This window comes from Canis aureus, chromosome 1 (assembly GCF_053574225.1).
Source record: "Canis aureus isolate CA01 chromosome 1, VMU_Caureus_v.1.0, whole genome shotgun sequence".
Lineage (NCBI taxonomy): Eukaryota > Metazoa > Chordata > Mammalia > Carnivora > Canidae > Canis > Canis aureus.
Window position 1 is genome coordinate 67996846 of NC_135611.1, and position 24784 is coordinate 68021629.

General features: G+C 40.1%; 1 protein-coding gene across 1 annotated transcript in view; it reads left to right on the forward strand.

Annotated features, from left to right (window-relative positions):
• Positions 1-16350: 16350 nt before the first annotated feature.
• Positions 16351-24784, forward strand: part of LAMA2 (laminin subunit alpha 2) — a 597066-nt gene continuing 588632 nt past the window's right edge. The window contains 1 exon segment of the mRNA XM_077902686.1: positions 16351-16506. Within this exon segment, the coding sequence (XP_077758812.1) occupies positions 16404-16506 (103 nt within the window). The 5' untranslated portion in view covers positions 16351-16403.

Below are 24784 nucleotides of genomic sequence, written 5' to 3' on the forward strand. Positions count from 1 at the left end.
GCAGGGCTGACTGGCACCTGGCGGCCCTCCTGTATTTCCTCTCTCAGTTATTAATACGGCCAGACAGCCAGCTGCTCCAACCTGAAACTCTAGAATAATCCTTAAATCCTCACATCCGGTTGGTTTGCAAATTTTGCTAGTTCACCCTCTCAAACATCTCCCAAACATCTTCTCTCCTCCCTCCTGACACTGCATTCATCGCAGCCCTGTGCTCTGTCACTTTTCAGGTTGAGTGTCAGCTCCTCGGAGAGGCTTTCCTGACACCCTATAAAGAGAACACTCCACCTCACAGCTGCCATTAGATCATCTTGTTTGCTTTCCTCCTAAGTGTTATAGAGATCTATAATGACTCATTTAGAACTTTTGACTTAATTATTGTCTATTTCTTCACTGGAATGTAAGTGCCATGGTGGCAGGAACTGGTCTTGTTTTCGGTAGTAGCAGAGGGTCTCGTTTCCAGCTTGCAGCAGGCGAGAGATAATGATTTATTGTAAGAATGAATGAATGACATGATACCCTCCTGTTATAAGGTTCATTTGCTTCCTTTACTCATCTTGCCAATCAACCATCTTCACTGATAAAGTTTTTTTTTTTTATTAAAAACAGAGATCTGATCATGTTACTTCCCCACTTAAAAATTTTGAAAATTTTCAGTGTCTTCTTAAGTACAAGATAGATATTAATTCTCAGCCTATAAAGAGTGGTAGACTTACTTTTAATCTATTTTAAATGAGATCTTGACTAGAACTGAATATCCAATAGTAAGGCAAAGTCTCAAAATTCATATTTGGTCTCACATTCATCATTTAAAAAATACGATTCTCTGTAGAGGTTTAATTTTAAAAAAACATAAATTTGTGAAGATAACTATCCTTTCTTCATAAATGTTTTTGACTTAATTCTTTCCCATGTTAAATTCTATCTTTTCAATTTCCATATTCCTTTTCTTCCATTTTTTAATTTCTTGTTTCTATTTTTAAATTTCAGTTGTTATTCTTTTTCTATATTTTAGAATCTTAACAGTTAAACAATATCCTTTTCTAGGTAGGACTGTAGAAAGTCTATACAGCTTGTGCGATTGGTTTCTCTCATGCTTTTCTCTCTTCTACAGACTACATGCTTGTGTGTGGCAGTTATTCAGGAACTTAAATTTTCATATCTTTTCATCTTTAAATAGAAATCATTTAAAAATCATACATAGTTTGCATTAAATTTATGTATCGGTCAGGTAATTCATTTTTAATAGCTTTCTATATTGTTTTAGCTGTATAATATATTGGGAATTTTTAAAAAATTATAATGTTTAGGGTGCCTAGGTGACTCAGTTGGTTAAGCATCCAGTTCTTGGTTTTGGCTCAGGTCATGATCTCGGAGTTCTCAGCAGTCAGCAGGATGTCTGTTTGAGATTCCTTCTTTCCCTCTCACTCTGCCCCTCCCTTCCACTCTCTCTCTCCCACTCTCTCTAAAATAAATTAAAAAAAAAAAAACACAAACTATGAAGTTTACTTCCATATCATTTAATGATATGAATTAATTCCTTCTAAGGTGAATCATAAAATAATATTCCTAAGTTTTTCTCTTTTTAGAATAAGTTTTTTTAAAAAGATGTATTTATTTATTTGATAGAGAGAGAGAGCACGAGCTGGGGGCAGAGGGAGAGAGAGAGAGAGAATATGTGAAGCTGACTCCAAAACCAGGAGTCACATGCTTAACCGACTGCACCACCCAGGTGCCCTCTTTTTTAGAATAAGTTTTAATGATGTTATTTTGAATTATGCTTTGTTCTTAATAGATCTATGCTCTTTTCAATTATATATTTTCTTTTTATTTTTTATTTATTTTTTTACATATTTTTTTAATTGGAGTTCAATTTGTCAACATATAGCATAACACCCAGTGCTCATCCCATCAAGTGCCCCCCTCAGTGCCTGTCACCCAGTCACCCCCAATCCCCACCCACCTCCCTTTCCACCACCCCTTGTTTGTTTCCCAGAGTTAAGAGTCCTCATGTTCTGTCTCCCTTTCTGATATTTCCCACTCATTTTCTCTCCTTTCCCCTTTATTCCCTTTCACTATTTTTTATATTCCCCAAATGAATGAGACCATATAATGTTTGTCCTTCTCCGATTGACTTATTTCACTGCATCATACCCTCCAATTCCATCCACGTCGAAGCAAATGGTGAGTATTTGTCGTTTCTAATGGCTGAGGAATATTCCATTGTATACAGAGACCACATCTTCTTTATCCATTCATCTTTCGATGGACACCGAGGCTCCTTCCACAGTTTGGCTACTGTGGACATTGCTGCTATAAACATCGGGGTGCAGGTGTCCTGCTGTTTCACTGCATCTGTATCTTTGGGGTAAATTCCCAGCAGTGCAATTGCTGGGTCATAGGGCAGATCTATTTTTAACTCTTTGAGGAACCTCCACAGAGTTTTCCAGAGTGGCTGCACCAGTTCACATTCCCACCAACAGTGCAGGAGGCTTCCCTTTTCTCCACATCCTCTCCAACATTTGTTGTTTCCTGCCTTGTTAATTTTCCCCATTCTCACTGGGGTGAGGTGGGATCTCATTGTGGTTTTGATTTGTATTCCCTGATGGCAAGTGATGCGGAGCATTTTCTCATGTGCTTGTTGGCCATGTCTATGTCTTCCTCTGTGAGATTTCTGTTCATGTCTTTTGCCCATTTCATGATTGGATTGTTTGTTTCTTTGCTGTTGAGTTTAATAAGTTCTTTATAGATCTTGGCTACTAGTCCTTTATCTGATACGTCGTTTGCAAATATCTTCTCCCATTCTCTAGGTTGTCTTTTAGTTTTGTTGACTGTTTCTTACACTAACAATGAGACTGAAGAAAGAGACATTAAGGAGCCAATCCCATTTACAATTGCACCCAAAAGCATAAGATACCTAGGAATAAACCTAACCAAAGAGGTAAAGGATCTATACCCTAAAAACTACAGAACACTTCTGAAAGAAATTGAGGAAGACACAAAGAGATGGAAAGATATTCCATGCTCATGGATTGGCAGAATTAATATTGTGAAAATGTCAATGCTACCCAGGGCAATTTACACATTTGTCCCATCAAAATACCATGGACTTTATTCAGAGAGTTGGAACAAACCATCTTAAGATTTGTGTGGAATCAGAAAAGACCCTGAATAGCCAGGGGAATATTAAAAAAGAAAACCATAGCTGGGGGCATCACAATGCCAGATTTCAGGTTGTACTACAAAGCTGTGGTCATCAAGACAGTGTGGTATGGCACAAAAACAGACACATAGATCAATGGAACAGAATAGAGAACCCAAAATGGACCCTCAACTTTATGGTCAACTAATATTCGACAAAGGAGGGAAGACCATCCACTGGAAAAAAGACAGCCTCTTCAATAAATGGTGCTGGGAAAATTGGACATCCACATGCAGAAGAATGAAACTGGACCATTCTCTTACACCAGACACAAAGATAAACTCAAAATGGATGAAAGATCTAAATGTGAGACAAGATTCCATCAAAATCCTAGGGGAGAACACAGGGAACACCCTTTTTGAACTTGGCCATAGTAACTTCTTGCAAGATACATCCATGAAGGCAAGGGAAACAAAAGCAAAAATGAACTATTGGGACTTCATCAAGATACATATTTTCTTTGTAAGTCAGTTTTTTATAACAGATAGTCAAGATACCCTTTCTTTGGTGGAATAGAAAATTTCCTTCGTTGCTAATCAACTCTAATTTTGTGACCTTTAATGCTGCTTTCTAGTATAAAATGTTCCCACATTTATTGCTAATCCAGTACTTTGTGATTAATAACTTAGAGGATGCATTTTGGTAAATAAGTCCCTAGTTTGTCCATAAATAGTGCTAAGTTTACCCATTACTTAACTTATAAGGTCAATAATATAAATAATCAGATCTAATTTTATAGTTTAATAAAGAGATTAATTGGGTTAACCACACTATTTTTTTTTTTCTGTTTTTGGTCTTGTCATATTTTCTTAAAGTATAGCTTGTGAGGAGCTATTAAAATATAATTTAAAAAAATTTAAAAACTGTGATGTATTTTAAAGGCCATATGATTAATATGAAGTGTAATAGAATAGTCTCAGGCTATGATGCTCAAAATTGTTCTAGCTCATTACATTTATTAAATCATCAGGACAAATTATCATTATATATGTATCTAGTCTTTTTTTACCATTTGAAATTATAACTTTGAGACTTTTACTGATAGCCATGAGGGACTAATAGGTACTAAGTTTACTATATGGAAGCAACTAGAATGTTGATTATATATAGAACATATAAAAATGTTGTTTTAAGATATTAGATGATAGATGATACATATCTATACACTCTGAGAAAAGAGAACACATTAGATGTTTCCAGTGACTGATGCAGCTTTCTCTCTGGAGACTGTCTCTCAGACTACAGCACAGGGAGAGGAAGACCTAAGCTAAGCCCAGAAGTTTTACTGAACTGCTAGATAGAGATCAGAGTTTGGGGAGGCAACCTAAATTTGTGAAGCAGAATACTGAAGGAGGGTAATTTTGAGAGATAAAGCTCCAGGAATCTATGTGGGGGTCCCCCTATCTTTTTGACTAACTAGAAAACTTCTCATGCAAAAGTTGAAAAGCATGCACAGAATTATGAAGGAGTTGAAATTGAACTTTCAAGACTGGGAGACACATCATTTCTAACGAGCCATAGTGAAGAGATATTATTTAATAGTTCTATAATTCAATACAGACCCAAGAGGAGTCATGCCTTACTAGGAAAGCTAAACTAAACCTAGAGTAAAGTCTACTTCAGCGTTACCCTAGCAAAGCTTTAAAACTAACACTGAAAAGATCATGTTAATCCACAAAACACTTGATCTTAGCCAAAAGGTCAAGAAGTGATTTATCCACAAAACAAAAGACACTATTCTTCAAAGTAAGATAACAAAGTCCAGATACTCAACAGCATAAAATTTGTAAGACTTCATCACTTTAACAATTGATCAATAATAAGTACACACACAAGCAGAAAAAATATGACCCATAATCAGAAAAAAAATACAACAGAGATTGAAACAACAGAGATGTCAGAATAAGCAGATATGAACTTTAAAACATCCATTGTAAATATTTTCAAAGAGTTAAAGTTGGACACAAGGAGAAAAGGAAACCATAAAATTAAAACTAATAGAATTTCTAGCCTGAAAAAATTAAATATAAAACATAAAAAATGGATGGATGGGTTTGAAAACAGATTAGATGCTACAGAAGAAAAAATACTTACAGTGTTATAGGCTGAATTTATATTCCCCCCAAATTTGTGTGATGAAATCTGATCCTTAATGTGGTAGTATTGGGAGGTGGTGCCTTGGGAGGTGATTAGGTCATAAGGGTAAAGTCCTCATCAATGAGATTAGTGCCCTTAAAAAAGAGACTCCAAAGAGGTGTTTTTTTTTTTTTTTTTTTGCCTGTCTGCCAAGTAGCCTGTGAACCAGGAATTAGACTAGACTCTCACCAGACACTGAACTTGTCAGAAACTTGGTATTAGACTTCCTAGACTCCGGAACTGTGAGAAATAAATTTCTGTTATTTACAAGTCACCTAGTCTATAGTAATTTGTTAAAGTAGCCCAATGAACAAGACACACAGTTACAGTTAAAAAAGAAACAGACTGAAGCAAAGAGAGAAAAAATAATTTTTTAAAAATAAATATGACAAGAAGTAGAGGAGAGACATAAGACTGTTGAAGAAATTAATTAAATTTTCCCCAATTTTAAGAAAACTCTAATTTCACAGGTGCAGGAAGCTCAATGATCCTTCAGCAAAATAAATATCCAATAAATCTTTATGAAGGCATATAATAAAATTTATGCAAATGAGGGATTACCCAATAATATTTTTTGGAGGGAGGGCATTTTTTGGGGGAGCTTTTAAATAATTTAATAAGAAGTCATGACTAAAAATAGATGATTTTATTTTAAAAAGGATACATTTATATAGTACACATGCTTCTAAGATAGAAACCTGTAATATATGGCCTTGAAACTCCACATGCTTTGGTTGCATTTGGGAAGTATGATCACCTATATAGGTGTGCAAGTCTCATGTTACAGTGGACCATCCAGTAGGTTATGGAATGATTTCAGCCACCACCATTTAATGATTTTTAAATCAGAATCTGTTCTGCATATTCTGTTATGGTAAGCAGTATGCAATATTCTTTTTTAAAAAATTTTATATATTTATTTATTTATTTATTTATTTATTTATTTATTTATTCATGAGAGACACAGAGCAAGAGAGAGAGAGGCAGAGATACAGGCAGAGGGAGAAGCAGGCTCCCCATAGGGAGCCTGATGTGGGACTCGATCCTGGGTCTGCAGGATCACAACCCAGGCTGAAGGCGGCGCTAAACTGCTGAGCCGCCGGGCTACCCAGTATGCAATATTCTTAAAGTCAGCCAGAATAGAAATGGAGAAAGATAAGAATAACTACAGACTTCTTGTTCGGAATTATGCAATCCAGAAGACAATGAAATGTCTTTAAGATGCTACAGAGGAAAAGAACTTGTCAAGCTATATTTCTATATGAAGAATAAAGGCTAAGTAAAAAATTGTTCAGCAAACAAAAGCTAAGATAATTTCTCACCAAAAGTTAATTTATTATTATAGAAAATAACTACTGTGGGGATTATAACATATAGAAAAATAATATGTAATAATAGTAAAAGGGCAAAAGGAGAAAATGAAACCATACCATTTTAATATTCTAACATTACATATAAAGTAATATAATGTGAAGGTATGCTAAATTAGAGTTGAATATTATATGCATATGAGTACAATGTATGTATGTTTATATGTGTATATTATTTATAATAATGCATGTGATGATTTATAATAATGCTATTTATAACATTGTATATGTATACAGTACATAGATGTATATATATTATATGTAATATATATATATATATTAGTGCAGATAAAAATACAATACTAAAAAGTGACTATTCAAAAATAAAGCCGAAAAAGAAGAAGAAAATAAAAAACAGACGGAAGAAATAGAAAATATATAAAAAGAACTAGATTCGACCCAATTATATGAATAATCCTACTAAGTATAAAGTGACTAAACCAGGACTGAATGATAGAATTTTCAATTACAAGAGAAGTGTCCCCTGTCCACATATAGTCTATGTTGTCCATAGTGGCTTTTGAATACTTGAAATGTAGTGACTGAAGACCTGAATTTTTTATTTTATTTGACTTTATTTTATTTAAATTTAAACAGCTATATGTGGCTAGTGATTACTGCACTGGACAGTGTATTTCTAAACATTTCAAAAAGAAGACAGAAGCTACCAGTGTGGATGAAGAAGCAAGATTCAGTTATATGTTGGCTATAAGATATAACCTTTATACATAAAGACTCAGATTGAAATGTAAAGAATGGAAAAAAATGCCAAGAAAATCTTAATTATCAGAAATATGGAATGGATATATGAAAAATAAGAATATGATTTTAGAAGAAAAAATATTAATAGATATAGACATTTAATATGGAAGATAAGATTTCAAAGAAGACATTAACAATACTAATACATATATACTGATAGCAGAACTTTTTGGTACTTTTTTGAAGAGTTTACATGCTTGGGGAACCTGAGCACTCACACATGCCACAGGCCATCATCAAACCAGGCTTCAAGTTCCATGAAGACAAAAGCTCTTTTATTTGGGACCTTGCTCTATGTATCTCTTTATCAGGCTGTTGATTCACATACTTTATCATATCTTTTAATGAGCTGGTAAATGTGTTTCCCTGAGTTCTGTGACCTGCTTTAGGAAGGTAATCTAAACAGATCATTGTAACCTCCAATCTGTGGCTAGTAGATCAGAAGCACAGGTAACAGCATGGCATTTGCACCTGGTATCTGAAGGAGGATAGTGGGGTTGGGAGGAAGTCTTGTAGGACTGAACCCTTAACCTGGAATCTCATGCTATCTCCATTTAGATAGTGTCAGAACTGAATTGAATTGAGCTGAATTTTTGCATGGTGTTGTACGTGGGGGAACCCCTACTCACATTGGAATTGGATCTAGGAACTCTAAAAGAGGCGGTTTTAAAATATGCCCACACATTTTTGATACTTCATCCTTGAAGAGGTGATTGTCCATCCCTTGGGTAAGATCTATATTTAATAACCAGCTTCTAATGAATAAAATTTGTCAGAAGATATAGTATGTGACTTCTGCAACTAGGTCATAAATGGTAATACAGATTCCTCCTTCCTCTCTCTCTCTCTGTCTCTCTCAGACAACATGCTTTAGGGTAAGCCAACTGCCATATTGTAAACAGCCCTATGGTGAAATACATGTGGCAAGGAGCTGAAGCATCTTGTTGACAACCATTTTTTTTTAAAGATTTTATTTATTTATTCATGAGAGACACACACAGAAAGGCAGAGACACAGGCGAGGGAGAAGCAGGCTTCCTGTGGGGAGCCGATTGTGGGACTTGATCCCAGGACCCTGGGGTCACACCCTGAGCTGAAGACAGATGCTCAATCACTGAGCCACCCAGATGTCCTAGCTGACAGCCATTTTAGAAGTGGGTCTTCCAGCCCCTTATACCCTTTGGGTAACAATAGTCCTAACTAATGTCTGGCTGACAACCTCAAAAGAGACCCACTCAAGTGAAGAGAACCATCCAAATAAATTGTTATGATTTCCTGATTCAGAGTAACTTTAAAATACTAAATGTATTTTAAGCTTCTAAGTGTTGGGATACATTGTTATGAAGTAATAGATAACTAATATAAGACCTGAAAGGTAAAATAGAAATATCAAAAATTATAGTTGGAGATTCCAACACTTACCTCTTAGTAAATGACAGAACAAATAAACACCTAATGAATAAGTATAAAGAACAATGTTAGCAACCAGTTTCACTTAATTAACCTTTACAGACTATTCCATCTAAGAATAGCAGAATATCATTATTTTCTTTTTTTTTAAGATTTTATTTATTTATTCATGAGATACACAGAGAGAGGGAGAGAGAAGAATAGACACAGGCAGAGGGAGAAACAGGCTCCATGTAGGGAGCCTGACGTGGAACTCGATCCCAGGACTCCAGGATCATGCCCTTGGCCAAAGGCAGGCGCTAAACCGCTGAGCCACCCAAGGATCCCCTATTATTTTCAACTGAATATAGAACTTTCATTAAGATAGATCAGATGCTAGAATAAAAAGCAAGTCTCAATACATGTAAAAATCTTAAAATCAAGCAAAGTAGAATCAAAATCATGCAAAAAAGAATTAAATTAGAAATAATAAGACACCTAGTAAGACCTGAGAAATTTGGATATTAATAACTGTCTTAATCCATTTTAACTGCTATAACAAAATGCCATAGACTAGGCATATAAAGAATAAAAATTATAAAGAATAGAAATTTATTTTTCAGAGTTATTGAGACTGAGAAATTCAAGATCCAAGTGCTGGCACTTTTAGCACCTGATGAAAACCCACTTCCTGGTTCATAGGGGTTTTATTTTTGCTTTACCCTTACATAGCAAAGAGGGCAAGGGAGCTCTCTGGAATCTCTTACGAGAGTACTAATCCCATTCATAATGCTTCATCCTCATGACCTAATTGCCTCCCAAAGGCCCCACCCTCTAATACTATCACTTTGGGCATTAGAATTTCAACATGAACCTTGGGTAGACACAATCATTGAGACCATAGCAACAGCACACTTCAAAATAACACACAGGTCAAATAAGAAGACAGACAGACACAAAAAAAGGATTTTTGCATTAGTTTTTTTAAACTCCAAATTTGTGGGATGCTGTAGTAGTTACATAAATTGTATGAAAAGAGAGATCTATAATCAATGATTTAAGCTTCTGCCATTAGAAACTTAAATAAGAATGAAGTAAACTCAAAATAATAAGGAAGAAAATTTTAAAGATACAAGGATAAATCAATAAAAACAAAAAATAGACAAATGGAAATGAATAAATATAGAAAGATAAATACAAGAATAGAATGGAATGAATAGAAGAAAAAATAGAAGGAATCAAATTGACAAAAAATGTATAAAAAAGCCTGATATAAAAAGATAGAGGAGACACAAATTACCAATATCAGGAAAAAGGTGTCATCACTGCCAATTATATAGACATTAAAAGGATAATAAAGAAATATTATGAATAACTTTACGCCAACAAATTTGACAACTTAGATAACATAAATTCCTTAAAAATTACAAGTTACCAAGCCGATATGATAGAAAATCTGAATCATTCTATATCTACTTAAAACATTGACTTTGTAATAAAAAAATCTTCCCCCAAGAGAACTATAGGCCCAGATGGTTTCAACAATGAGTTCTGTCAAACATTTATGGGAAAAATTATACAAATTCTAAATTTTTTTTTATTTATTTATGATAATCACAGAGAGAGAGAAAGAGAGAGAGAGAGAGAGGCAGAGACATAGGCAGAAGGAGAAGCAGGCTCCATGCACCAGGAGCCTGATGTGGGATTCGATCCTGGGTCTCCAGGATCGCGCCCTGGGCCAAAGGCAGGCGCCAAACCGCTGCGCCACCCAGGGATCCCAAATTATACAAATTCTAGACGAACTCTTTCAGAAGGACCATATTCCAACTAATTATATAAGGCCAGCATTACCTTGATACCAAAACCAGATATAAATATGATGAGAAAAATTACTGTAGACTAATATCCCTCATAGATGTAAAGACACTTGACTAAATATTAGCAAATATAAACTAGAAATATATAAAAGGAATACCATATCATGACAAATTGGGGCTTATGCCAGGATTGTTAGTTTTATTAACATTGAAAAATCAGTCACTATAATTCACCATATTAACTGAAGAAATAAATTGTTTATCTAAATAGATATACAAAAAGCATTGCCCAAATTTAATATGCTTTTGTTATGAAAACTCTCAGCAACAGGAGGGAACTTCCTGAAACTTGAAAATAAGCACCTATTGAAAACATGTAGACATCATCATAATAGTCAGTGAATGACTGATTTCCCCTCTGATCAGACACTAAGCAAAAATGTCTGTTTTTGTCACTGCTATTCAACTTTTTCCTGGAAGTCATATCCAATGCAATATGGCAAGAAAAAATATAAGAAGCATACAGATTGAAATTGAGGAAGTAACACTATATTTGTAGATAATATGATCCTGTACATGAACTATACTAAGGAATCTACCTATCAGCTACGTGAAGTAACTTTTTTTTTAAAAAAGAGTTTATTTTTATTTTTTATTTATTTTTTGAAGATTTTATTTATTCATAGAGAATAAATAGAGGCAGAGATACAGGCAGAGGGAGAAGCAGGCTCCATGCAGGGAGTCCGATGTGGGACTCGATCCCGGGTCTCCAGGATCACACCCCAGGCTGCGCCAAACCGCTGCGCCACTGGGGCTGCCCAATGTGAAGTAACAATTTTGCAGAATCCAAGGTATATAACCCAAATCACTTGTTTTACTATTAGCATGAAAAATTAAATTGGATAATACTGTTTATAATAGCAAAACACGAAACGCTCAGAGGCAAGTTTTAGGAAGTATGTTGAAGACACATACAGTGAACACTACAGAGCACTGCTTAGAATATTAAAGATGTAAATAAATGAAGACTGGCTGTATTAATGGATTGGAAGATTGATTATTGCTAAAATATCAGTCCTCCCAAAATTAATCTATAGATTCAACCAAAACTCCCCACTACACTATTTTTTGGGGGTAGAAATTAATCAGCTGATCAAAAAAAAAGTATATGGAAATGTAAAGGACCTAGATTAATCAAGAGTTTTGTTTTGCAAAACAAAATTGCGGGGTTTACACTACCTAAGTTTGAGGCTACTATGAAGCTACAATAATAAAGACTAAAGAGATAAATATGTATATTTAGAGTCTAAAATAGACCCACATATAGTCAACTTCTGAAAAAAGGGACAAGGTAATCAGATGGGGAAATAATGTCTTTCTCCGTAGGTGGTGCTGAAATGAATGGGTGGGTATCTGCATGAAAAAAAGAAAGTCCTTACCTAAAGTGCTTTACTTCATAGCAAACACCAAAATTTACTGAAATAAATCGTAAACCCAAATGTAGTAACTAAGATTATGGAATCTCAAAGAAAAAATAGTGCTCACAATTTGGGGGTGGGCCAAGATTTCTGAAATGGGACGCAAAAAGTATTAAGCATAAATGCAAAAAAATCCTCATAAATTGGACTTCATCGAATTAAACAATTCTGTTCTTTGAAAGCAATTGTTGGTTTGCAAACTGCTGCCCATACAAAGAGGTCAAGGGAGAAGAAAGGCAGAGGACTCCGAGACTGGTAGGTGGTCAAGTTTAATGAGCAAGGGAAGGTACATATGAGGCCAGTCTTGGGTGGCCTTCCGCAGATCGCCACACCGACCTCTCAGAATCATAAAAGTTTGTCTAGAGGTCAGCCATTCTGAGGTCCAGGCAGGTAAACTGTCCAGGTGTTCTCAACAACAGCACTATCTCAAGGCTGTGTCCTGGAGGCAGCCTTAGTGCTGGGAGAGCAGCCACATTCCAAGGACAAGGCCGGAGGTGAGGAGCCTCTGGTTGCCTGAATCCAGCCCATGGTTCCCCTGGCAGTCACGTCCTCTTGATGACCTCCTCCAACAGTAGTCAAGAAATTGAAAACTCAAACCACAGACTGAGAACAATAGACAGCATATTAAGTGTAGTGGACAAAGAATTTTTTTTTTTTTAAGATTTTATTTATTTATTCATGACAAACACAGAGAGAGAGAGGCAGAGACACAGGCAGAGGGAGAAGCAGGCTCCATGCAGGGAGCCCAAGGTGGGACTCGATCCCGGTTCTCCAGGATCACACCCTGGGTGGAAGGTAGGCGCTAAGTCGCTGAGCCACCCGGGGATCCCCCAAAGAACTTTTCTCCAGAATATAAACTTAAATCTTACCACTTAACAGTAACATGACAAATGAGCAGAAGAGCTGAGCAGGCATTTCACACAAAAAATCATATAAATGCCCCATAAGGCCATCAAAGCATTTTCAGCGTCATCAGAGAACTGCAAATGGCAATGCCAGTAAGACACCACTGTGCAACCTCTTGAGGAGATGAAATAAAACGGTAGAACCATATTGTAATCAGTTTCATAGCCACCAAGCAGCCCAATAATGTCACTCTTAGGAATTAAGCAATGTAAACACATGTCCTTCTAAACACGGTATTTAATATTCATGGCAGCTTTACTCTTAATAGCTCCGACTGGAACAATCCTACTGTACTTCAGGTGAAGGTACAAACAAATTGTGACGGTCCGTGTAATAGACAGTTTGGGGCAATGGCAAGGAAGGCACTACTGACCTGCAAAATACTGCGCCGACTGAGGAAAAGACCATTATTTTCTTATTCCACTTACATGAAATTTGGGAAAAGCTAAAATAATCTACAGTCATAGCAGGGCGGGCTACCTGTCAAGGCGGGGAGGTTGGCGAAATTACTGCAGAACGGCAGAAACTTCGGGCAAGTAACAGACTGTATGTTAATTTGGGTAACTGTCAAATGTTGAGTTCACATTAAAAAAATTTGGGGGGGATGCCTGGGTGGCTCAGGGTTTGAGCATCTGCCTTTGGCTCAGGTTGTGACCCTGGGGTCCTGAGATCGAGTCCTGAGTCCTGCATTGGGCTCCCTGCATGGAGCCTGCTTCTCCCTCTGCCTGTGTCTCTGCCTCCCTCTCCGTGTCTCTTATGAATAATAATAAAAAAATAATAATAATAAAAAAGAATGGGAAGCCCCGGGGGGCTCAGCAGTTTAGTCCGACCTTCGGCCCAGGGCCTGATTCAGGAGAACCAGGATAGAGTCCCACCTTGGGCTCCCTGCATGGAGCCTGCTTCTCCCTCTGCCTGTGTCTCTGCCTCTCTCACTCTCTCTGTGTGTCTCATGAATAACTAAATAAAATCTTAAAAAAGAATCTTAAAAAATTATTAATTTTTTTTTAAAAATTAAGATTTTATTTTTTAATGATTTTATTTATTTATTTGAGAAAGAGAGACCGTGAATGGGGTTGGGGAGAGAGGCAGAGGGAGGGGGAGGGAGAGAACCCCAAGCAAACTGGAAGCTGAGCTGGGAGCCAAACACCCACTTGGATCTCTGAACCCAGAGGTCATGACCTGAACTGAAACCAAGAGTCCAAAGCTTAACACATTGAGCCCCCCACCTGCCCTGGGAGTTTACATTTTTAAAAAATATCAAATGGGTTCATTTATTTTGTGTACACTGCACCTCAATTGGGTTGAAAAAACATTGCTCTGACACTAGTGATTCTTCTGTATCTTAATTTTGGCTAAGGAACTATGTATTTTTTTTTTTTTCCTGTTGAATCACAAGTAGAGTTGACAGCCGAGATCAGTCTTATTCTCAACCTTGGGCCAGACTGCATTTTGCAATTTTCACAACAAAGAAAAAACAAAACAAAATAAAAACAAAAACCAATTCTAGCGTTTGTTAGTACTAATATTACCGGAACTCCAGAAGATGGAAAATATTGAGGGATATCCGTGTACCGGGGCAGCACTTGAGCAGCTGTTCCCCATCAGTGCAGGTGGGAACAACACCTCCTTTATCTCATGGAAAGGAAACTCATAGATAATATCATTTACCTTCAATGCAGTCTTTAAAAACTCCACATAATGGCTTAAGTGTGAAATAAAAAAGGGAAACAGTAACTTATAGGACACAAGGTGCGTTCCCATGTTGTAAACGCGTGGGCGAGGCTGGGGTTCAGGAGTTCGCCCCACGCAGAAGGCGGCCCGCCCCACGGGGTGGTCCTCAGGGTGGGATCCGCGGGATGGTGGGCACAACCCGCTCACGTCCATGCAGACCCTGCCGAGAACAAAGCCGCTGTAGGGCCGCGTAGACTCGGATTAGGGTCAGGTGGATCCGGGGTGGTTCCCCTGCGCGCAGGCCGCGGCCCCAGCAGGCACTGGCTGGTGGATGCCCCGCCCCACCCGGGATGGGACGGCGCCGGTGACCCGGGGCCCCCACGCGGCGAGGGAAGCCAGGCCGTGGGGACCCTGCGCCCCGCAGCCCGACCCGGGAGCTGCGCCCGAGGAGCTGTTGGAGGAGCTGGCGGAGGCCGCGGGAAGCAGCAGGGGCTGGGGGGGGCGGGGGGGGCCCTGCGCCCTAACCTTGTCGCGCGCATCGCTGGGGGGCGAGGGGCGTTTTCCGTCCTTTCGTCTGTGGGGCGGCCCCCGGGTCCCCGGGGTGGCCGGCGGAGGTCGGGGGGGCCGCCCATCGGGGCTCCGGGGTCACCGGGGTCACCGCGGCTGGGACGGCCCCGCGCCCCGCGCCCCGCACCAGCACCAGCCAGGCGGCCCGGACGCTCTCCTCGTGCACCGACTCCTCGCCCCGCCGGCTCCCCCACTTCGCAGTCGCGGGGCGCGGGGCGGGCTTTGGAGGGAGCCCCGTCGGGGCGGGCGCGCAGGGACCCTCGCGGGGAGGGGCGCAGGGACGGGACCCTGGGGGGCGGGGGCGCAGGGACGGGACACTCGCGGGGAGGGGCGCAGGGACAGGACCCTGGGGGGCGGGGGGCGGGGGGCGGGAACGGGACCCTGGGGGGAGGGGCGCAGGGACGGGACCCTCGCGGGGAGGGGCGCAGGGACGGGACCTTGGGGGCGGGGGTGCAGGGACGGGACCCTGGGGGGAGGGGCGCAGGGACGGGACACTCGCGGGGAGGGGCGCAGGGACAGGACCCTGGGGGGCGGGGGGCGGGGGGCGGGAACGGGACCCTGGGGGGAGGGGCGCAGGGACGGGACCCTCGCGGGGAGGGGCGCAGGGACAGGACCTTGGGGGCGGGGGCGCAGGGACGGGACACTCGCGGGGAGGGGCGCAGGGACAGGACCCTGGGGGGCGGGGGGCGGGGGGCGGGAACGGGACCCTGGGGGGAGGGGCGCAGGGACGGGACCCTCGCGGGGAGGGGCGCAGGGACAGGACCTTGGGGGCGGGGGCGCAGGGACGGGACCCTGGGGGGAGGGGCGCAGGGACGGGACACTCGCGGGGAGGGGCGCAGGGACAGGACCCTGGGGGGCGGGGGGACGGGAACGGGACCCTCGCGGGGAGGGGCGCAGGGACGGGACCCTCAGAGGAGGAGGCGCAGGGGACCCTGGGGGGCGGGGCCGGCCGGGGCGGGACGCAGGGAGCGGGCCCTCCTCCACCTCTTCCTCCTCCTCCTACCGGGGCGGGGGCCGGGCCCTCCGCCTCCTCCCCCTCGTCCTCCTAGTCCTAGTCCTCGGGGCGCCGGCGGCCGCTCCCGGAGCTCCCAGCGAGCGCCTGTGCCGCGATGCCCGGGGCCGCCCTTGCGCTCCGGCTCCCGCTCCCGCTCCTGCTCCTGCTGCTCGGCGGGGGCGCGGGGGCCGCGGGGGCGCAGCAGCCGCCGCAGAGAGGTACGGTGGCGGGGCGGGCCGGGGCGGGTGGGGCGTCCCCGGGGCCGTGGGGGTGGCCCGCGGGTCCCGCCAGCACCTCCGCGCCCGCCGCGTCCCGGGCCGACTTCTCCGCGGCCGGCAACTTTGCGCGAGCGCGGCGGCGTCTCCCAGCGCGTGGACGGCGCCTGACCCCCTGGGCTGTTGGTTTTCTGTCTTGAGGCCTTGGCTTCCGAGTCTCTGTAGGGAGTTTGTGAAGTGCGGGGAATGGACTTTTTCTCTCCGGGCCCCGGGACCTGCAGCCCTCCTTTGCTGCCCACATCCCACCCCCGGGAGGGCCCCTTGGCTGGAGCGCAGACGACACTGGCCCGGCCAGGTGCGCCCTTGCGACCTGGGCCCCAGGTGTGCGCGGGGCGGCCGCGGGGATGCTCTTCAGGGCCGCGCAGTGTGGGTGCGCCTGGGGCCGCCGACACCCCGGGAGCCTTCGCAGACTTATCTAGGATCGTGAATTTCAAAAGAAGCACGTGGACGCAGTTTTAGGACATAATTTACGATACATCATTTCAGCGCACATGTTTAGGAGTCGAAAAACATGCATTAAAGTAAAAAAAAAAAAAATTAAGTTTGGCTTCAGATACCGAGATAGTCATGCGGGAAGCACCAGATCTGCAGGTCGGCAGCTTTTGAAAGTTCTGATGGGACTGAATCTGTCAAAGTTTTGAGATCTGCCCATCCCTCTTTTAGTTAAACGGAAGAGAGCTGTGTCCAGCCGTTCTGGGAGTTTTTCTTCTTATGATCTAACATTTGTAACAGTCCTATTTTATCTTAAAAGGAGTAAAAAAAAAAAAAAAAAAAAAGAAAGCTCTAATCTTGCTACAATAATAACTCCCTGATTAAAATTCCTAGAATAAAAATGACCTTAAGGTCGCCATAGGACTTTTTTCCTTCTATTTTTGCTTTTCCTTCTCTGCGAAGTAAAACGGGGTCAGTAGGGCTTCATTAATAGAATTTATGAGAGTGAGTTTGAGAACTTCTCTGGCAGCTGATTTTTAAAAATACTACTTTAAAATATTAGTCTTGCTTGGTTAAATCATATTTTAAAAATATTTATATATTTATTTTATATAATATTTATATATTTAAAATATTTATATATTTTAAAATATTTATATATTTTGTATTTATATATGTATATATTTATATATTAAATATTTTGAAAATATTTATATATTCACTTTTTATTTGAGAGAGGAGAGCAAGCAGGAGGGAGGGTCAGAGGCAAAGGGAGAAGCAGACAGCTTCTCCCTTTGGGCACAGGTAGCCCAACACATGAGTCCATCCCAGGACCCCAGGATGGTGACCGGAGCAGAAGGCCACCACCTAACCAACTGATCCACTCGGCACCTGGTTGTATGATGTTTTAACAATACCTGTTGCTTTCATACTGTTAAGCAGCTGGGAGGAAAGAGAGGCCAGGAGCACCCATCCTTCTGAACCCTTGGAGGGGGACAGAAGCTCACAGCATGCAGAAGGGGGAGCCACTGGGTCCCTGAGAAATTTCCTGGGGTGCTGCCCACACTCCTCCTTCTCTCTCTCCTCCCACCCCTCCCTTCCCCAGCCCTCTTCCTCTTTCTCCTCCTTTCCTTCTCTTCCTCCTGCCTCCTCCCTCCCTTCCTCCCTCCTTCCTTTCCTCTTTCTTTCTCTGTCTCTCAGTCTTTCTGTCTCTATTTTATCTGAGATAAAATAACTCTCATTTTTATGGTCCAGGCACAAGATGAGGTCAATGCAGATGGGAGCGTTTATATTGCCATTGTGTTCAGAGATCCCTTGAAAGCCATACACAGTGAGGGGTTCTGTGCAAAGTAGCTATAACATAGAATCTACTATAGACTGCTCTTGTCTGCTTTCTAGAATCTGTTTATTATTATAGATCATTTGCAGTGTATTTAAAGATTGGTTCAGGGATAAATGGCTAAAATGAAAAGTATATATATATATATATATATATATATATATATATATATATATATATATTATAATACCTGAAATTTATACAGTGTTTCCTAATTTAAAAATGCCTTGTATACATTAGCTTATTTCACCCTCAGCTATTATTATTCTTACTGGAAAAGTTTAAAACTGGAGACTTGGAGTAGTTGTGACTTAAATTCATGCAACTGATAATAACTTATTTTTCAACAACTAAAAACACTTCTAGTATTGTTTGTGCTAAAGTTCCCTTTTTTAATGATACCAACATTTCTTTTCATTTATCGCGGGGCCAGGTTTTCTGTTTAATGTTGTTCTATTACAGCTACACTCTTAGTGAAGATCGTTGGCTAGGAATGTGACTGACGAAGTTTTTGGCTTTCATACTTTTCTCTTTTCAATTATACTAACATTGACCTTCTTCGCCAAGGACTGATTGTTTAGAATGAGTTCCTTTTTTCCCTTATAGTATGGTGACAATTTATTAAGAATATTGACAGGAAGCAATCATTCTTAAATGTCGTAATTGAGTTAGAAGTTTAATCAGATTTTTTGTTTTTGATTTTTTTCCTTAAAATCTTGTGTAGATTCTCTAGCTCACTGAGTTGTATGAATAGTATTGATTCAGTAAGAATATTCTAAGGAAATTTTTTTAACTATATATGATTGACAAAATAAAATGATGTAGTCAAAGTGGGTTTGTGTTTTGGCAAGGCAGTAGATAAAATCTTTTTCTGATATTCTTGTGAATAATTTGTGGAAATGGAAATCTAATGGTAGGGCAATTGCAACTGATTGGAAGTAGTTTCCAGAGAATCTTGCATAGTTGTTTAAAGTCAATTCGGAAGAAAATCTCTGGTAATGTGATAGAGGTTTCCTTATGTTCATTTGTCTTGGTGATGGCTTGACGGAAAACATAAAATCCAAGCTTATCAGAAATGCAGGTCCCAAATTGTTAAAGGTGGCTAAGCTGTTAACAGGAATTTTGAAGGTCTGTATAGCCTGGACCATGAACAGAACCTATGCAGAGCTGGTTTTATTATTTGTATGCAGACATTAAATAATTTCATTTGCCCTCTTCTAGAAATATTTTGTTTCTATTAATATGGGGATGAGTACAAAGACAGGATGGGAAAGTCTGAATTGCAGCAAGTTCAATATGAAAATATAGTGTTACATGGTGACAGAAAAGTTAACTCTTATTTAAAAAAAAAAAAACAACTCCTAGAAACAGAGAAAACTGTTGGGTTAGAACATACTGGGGTGCTTGATTGACAAATGGAGGTCAATTCAGAGGAGGAAGAAGAGAGTAGTTGGGAGTCTAGAAAGATGTCCAGAGGAGGGCTATTTCAAGTGAAGACTTCATTTGGAGAAAGAAAGACTTGGGAAATCATCAGAACTATCCTTGAATTTGGGGATGGCTGTTTCATGGTTGAGAGCATAAAACATCCTATCTAAACCCTGAACTCATATGCATAGAAGTAAATGACAAGGGGGAAACTTTGAATTAGATAAAACGAGAGGAAGCCTGCTCCTTGTCCCTGCGCCTCCCCATTCTGAGCTGTTCAGAAATTACCGGGTTGTAGTGGAACACTTAGCTTCTGGAAACGTCCATGCGTGATTAGATGTGCAACCTGTCAGGGATGATTTAGGATGAAATGCCTTTAGAGACATAGTTAAAACTCATCAAGTCTCCGGTGCTTTCCTAAGCCCAAGACTCTAGTAGTACAGTCTATTGTTTTTGGAGCGCATACTTGCATTTGAACTTCTGAATTCTTAAAGATGTCAAGGAAATACTACATGTATATAAAGGTATTTTTAGATGCCTTCTGGGATTTAAAGTAAAAACACGTTTGAGATGATCCTCACTCTTTTTTGGCAAGAATACTTAAAATTTTCATATGGAGTTTTCACATCACATCAATGGGATGGTTCTAAAACATCCTGTGCTATATAAAATGAGAACGCTTTATACAATACCTGAGATTGTAATCATAAACCTGGCATTATTTTTTTTTTGGTATTATTTTTGCTACTTATGGAACTTAGGTACATATGTTGGTTTGGTCCCTAAAGACTGGCCTCATGGTTTAGTAGAAATATTTCATAACATAAACTGTAGGGCTGAGAGTAAGAACGTATTCAATGTTAACCATTATAAATGTGGTATAATTTTCTTAAAAGACACTTTATATTATACATTTTATCTCACGTATCAGCGTTTACAGACACCTCCTCAGTCTTATTCCTAAAAGTTTTCTATCCTAGTATTTCAGGCAAAGTAATGAACTGGATCTCCATCAAGTGTTGCCAACGATCATGAAAAGAACGGCTCTTTCTCTGCCAATTGTTTCTCAATTCACTCTGAAATATGGGATAACCGTCCCCTACGCTAATCGAGGCTTACCAAGAAGAACCAAAGAGTTATATAGACTATGACTCCGTAAGAAAAGCAGGAGTCTGCATTTTTCTGGGAGCAATATAGTTAAATTAGAAGAATTTCTGAAGTAGTAGGACTTAGAGTCTTTACCCCATTCAACGATATTGCGATAGCAATGACTCAAAAAAGTTTACTTTGGTTGATTTCACCTCTCCATATTTTCTCGGTCCCTATTTATTTAAAGCAGACCATTGTCACTATTTTTTTTTTTTGCCCATAACGTAATAAATATTGATTATTCACTGACAAAGACTGTTGTGTTGGACTTTTCAACTTGGACCTCGGAGACCGAATTACTGTAATCCAGACAGATTTAGCATTAAACGATAAACAAAAATGGACTGAAACTTTATTGTTGTTCCGCATCTTTCATAATCTGCTATAGAGTGCAGGGGCCTGAATTCTGGTCCACAAGCAAGAGGAATTTGCAGAGTAGGGCCAGCTAACGTCAGCCTAACCTCCGCAGAGCAAGATTAGTGGGGTGGCTCACTGCCTGGGTGAGAGAGCCCAGATGCATACTTGATGCCAGGCAGCATGGCTCGTCAGTAGAATTCTACAGTGCGAGTGGAGCATGACTGGAAGTTTCTGGGCAGGTCAACAGCAAGAGTAAATGGTGACTCTGGGTCACCTGTGCAAGTTGTAGTGGGTTCTTCTTATTTAGCAGTTGGAGACGGTGGAAAAGATCATGAAGAAAATATTGCTGATGATCAGACAAACTGTTTAGGCTTCCAATCCAGAGTGCGGGGGTTTAGGATTTGTGTAGCGTCACGACATTGACCTGGGTCGCCAGGAGGAACTTAGGCAGAAGTCCAGTTGTGGTGATGGAGAAAACAAAGCAGATGTTAGCGATTGACAAAACTAGATGGGCACATGCCTGTCCAGACTCATGCTGGGCTCAGTGTATACCAGTCAGACAGGAAGAGGTTGGATGCCGGACTGTACCGAGTGCTAAGACTGAGCTCAAAGGCCAGAATTTGTGCAGGAAATTGGTGGGCATGGGACTGTGCCTATTGGAATGTGGTTAATGATGAATGTGTTCAGTAAGTAAAACAGAAGAAAAAAATCCCTGCTCTTCTGGAGTTTGTATTCTAGTCGGAGTGGAGATAGGGGACAGAAATATGAATATACAGTGAATAAGTAATATATTAATAATATATACCTTTAATTAATACATTATATATTTATTAATAGTGAATATATATTATATAATAATAAATTATAGATAATAATTATATACTAATAAAATGCTAAAAATACCTATATTTTTAAAATGCAGTGAATGATGAGGTTCCTGAACAAACAAATACACCAGGGTAAGAGGAGTTGGGAGGTCTAGAAGTAAGAGAGAGGTTGGTTGTTATTTTAAAGAGAGTGATGAAGGTTGATCTCATTGAGAAGGTCACGTCTGAGCAAACGAAGGTGAAGTAGGAATGATTCATACAGGTATCAGGTGGAAGAGTTAATAATACCCTTCACACAAAGAGCAGATTTATAAAGGTCTTCAGCTGGAGCACAGTGAGAAGGGTCAGGGAAGTATTGGGGAGCTGGATCATTGTAAAGAATTGGCTTTTAGTCTGAGTGAGATGGATGGTATTGTAGAGTTTTGAGCAGAGGTAAATGAATGCATGAAATAATAAGTTAATATTTTCCCAAACAGGCTTTAATCCAATGGACTAGACCAATAATCCAAATGCAGCATTAATTGAAATCCCTTCTCTCCCTGCCACCTCCCATTCGTAGAGCTCTACGAATTAAGGGACTCCATTCCAGAGTATTACACCTCAGTGGTCTTATCACTGGAAAACTCAGATGCATTTTTGTAAAACTTTTTTTCTTTTTCTTTTAATAGGCCTCTCCATCCTATTACGAATGAAAAGAATTTCAGTTATCAGGTGCCTGGGTGGCTCAGTGGGTTAAGCATCTGATTCTTGGTTTTGACTGAGGTCATGGTCTTGGGGTCCTGAGATTGAGCACTGTCCTACCTAGTCAAGCCCCTCAGAGTCTGCTTGAGGTTGTTTCCCCTTCCCTCCCCCGCCCTTACATGCACTCTCTCAAATAAATAAATAAATAAATAAATAAATAAATGTTAAAAAATATGTCAGTACCTTAAAACAACGGAAGTGCAGGGAACTGCTACATATCCTTTTATTTGCCCAGTGTTAGAAATATGCCATCGACTTCTTAGAGTAATTTTAACTAATGTGCATGTTAAAAACAAAAATAAGTTGTCCACAGTCCCACATAAAATATGTATACCTTGGACTTCTCTCTTTTTTTTTTAATTATTCATTTTAGTATCAGAGCTAAAGTTTAGATACTGTTGTTAAAAATGACACAATGATGTATTGGTCTGATGACTTCTTTTATAAAATGATCTTTGAAATGTTACCCATTTTTACAATCAGAAACTTATTCTATGTTCTGTTTCAATTTTTATAACTTCTTTAAGGATCACTATAAGCCTTGCAGTAACCTTCAGAGTAAGGTAATACAATTTTGGCCTACTACATTCTATAATTTAGAGCAAGGAGAAAATTTTATAGCTTTTCTCTTTCTCTCCTTTCTTCCCTCGTTTCTTTTTTCCTTCCTCCTTTAGTATCCTGCTTGTGAATAAAATGTGGTTTTCAAAGAGATAATTCCAACAAATACAACTTTTAGGAAGCTATGTAAGGCAAAACTTCACTTAAATCTTACCAAACGCCAGATAATTATAATCTAAATATAGGTTTGAGGCATAATCTAAATTTATATGGTGAGTTAAAGCTAGACATTTGATTGTCAAAGATGTGTAATATGGGTAAAAAACAGTAATTTTTTTCTAGTCCTCTTGAATGTGGGTTTTAACATGGATGTCTGATGCTATTTTTTATTAGGACACGTGACCTTTAGGAGACGATCATAGAGCTAGTCTGTTAGGGGTTATTATTCATACCACTGGCTCTCTGTGACAGTCTTAATCTACTTTTTTTTAAAAAAGATTTTATTTATTCATGAGAGACACAGAGGGAGAAGCAGGCTCCATGCAAGGAGCCCAATGTGGGACTCGATCTCGGGACTCCAGGATCACGCCCTGGGCGGAAGGCAGGCGCTTAACTAAATGGCTAAGCCACCCAGGCATCCCTTAATGTAGTTCAAATAGAGAGTTAATCTATGCAAATAAGGAATGATGGAGACGGGGGAACTATTTAGTGCTTGGCACTTAGGAAAGGCACTTTGTGCAATGTTAACAAACCCTTCCCATGTAAAGTCTTCTGAGTTGACCACCACGCTGTGCTCTTCTCCAAGGCTCTTTGTATACCTGCATCTCAAGTTCCAGATGCTTTGAGATTGGTTTAATAGTATCTACCGCATTGTGGGCATTAACACATGTATTTACATAGCAGAGCTGTTTAGTAGGTAATATAATTATCCTCATTTTATAGAAGGAAATAGATGCCTTGCATGCTTGTCAAGGACAAACACAAATTCCAGTGCAAGCTTTAGAATTTAGGAGTTAGCATGGGGTGCCTGGCTCACTTAGTTGGAAAAGCTTACAGTGCTTGACCTCAGGTTGTGGGCTCGAGCCCCATGTTGGGTGTAGAGATTACTTAAATAAATTAAAGAGAAAGAAATTAGGCTATATTCCTGCTCCTGATGTTATGGATCCTACATTGTCATCTCTTTTAGACTTTTGCCTCCTTCCTTATCTTTTGTAAAATACTTTGAAATAATCATGTCTCCACTTCAAAATTATGTTAGTAGTCTAATCTGAAAACAGAGTTACTAGGTATCATGAAAGAACAAGAAATAAAATATCTTGTCTTTTCATTTAAACAAAATGCACAAAACTATGCAGAAATACATGCTACTTAAAACTTTGCATAAATGTAAAAA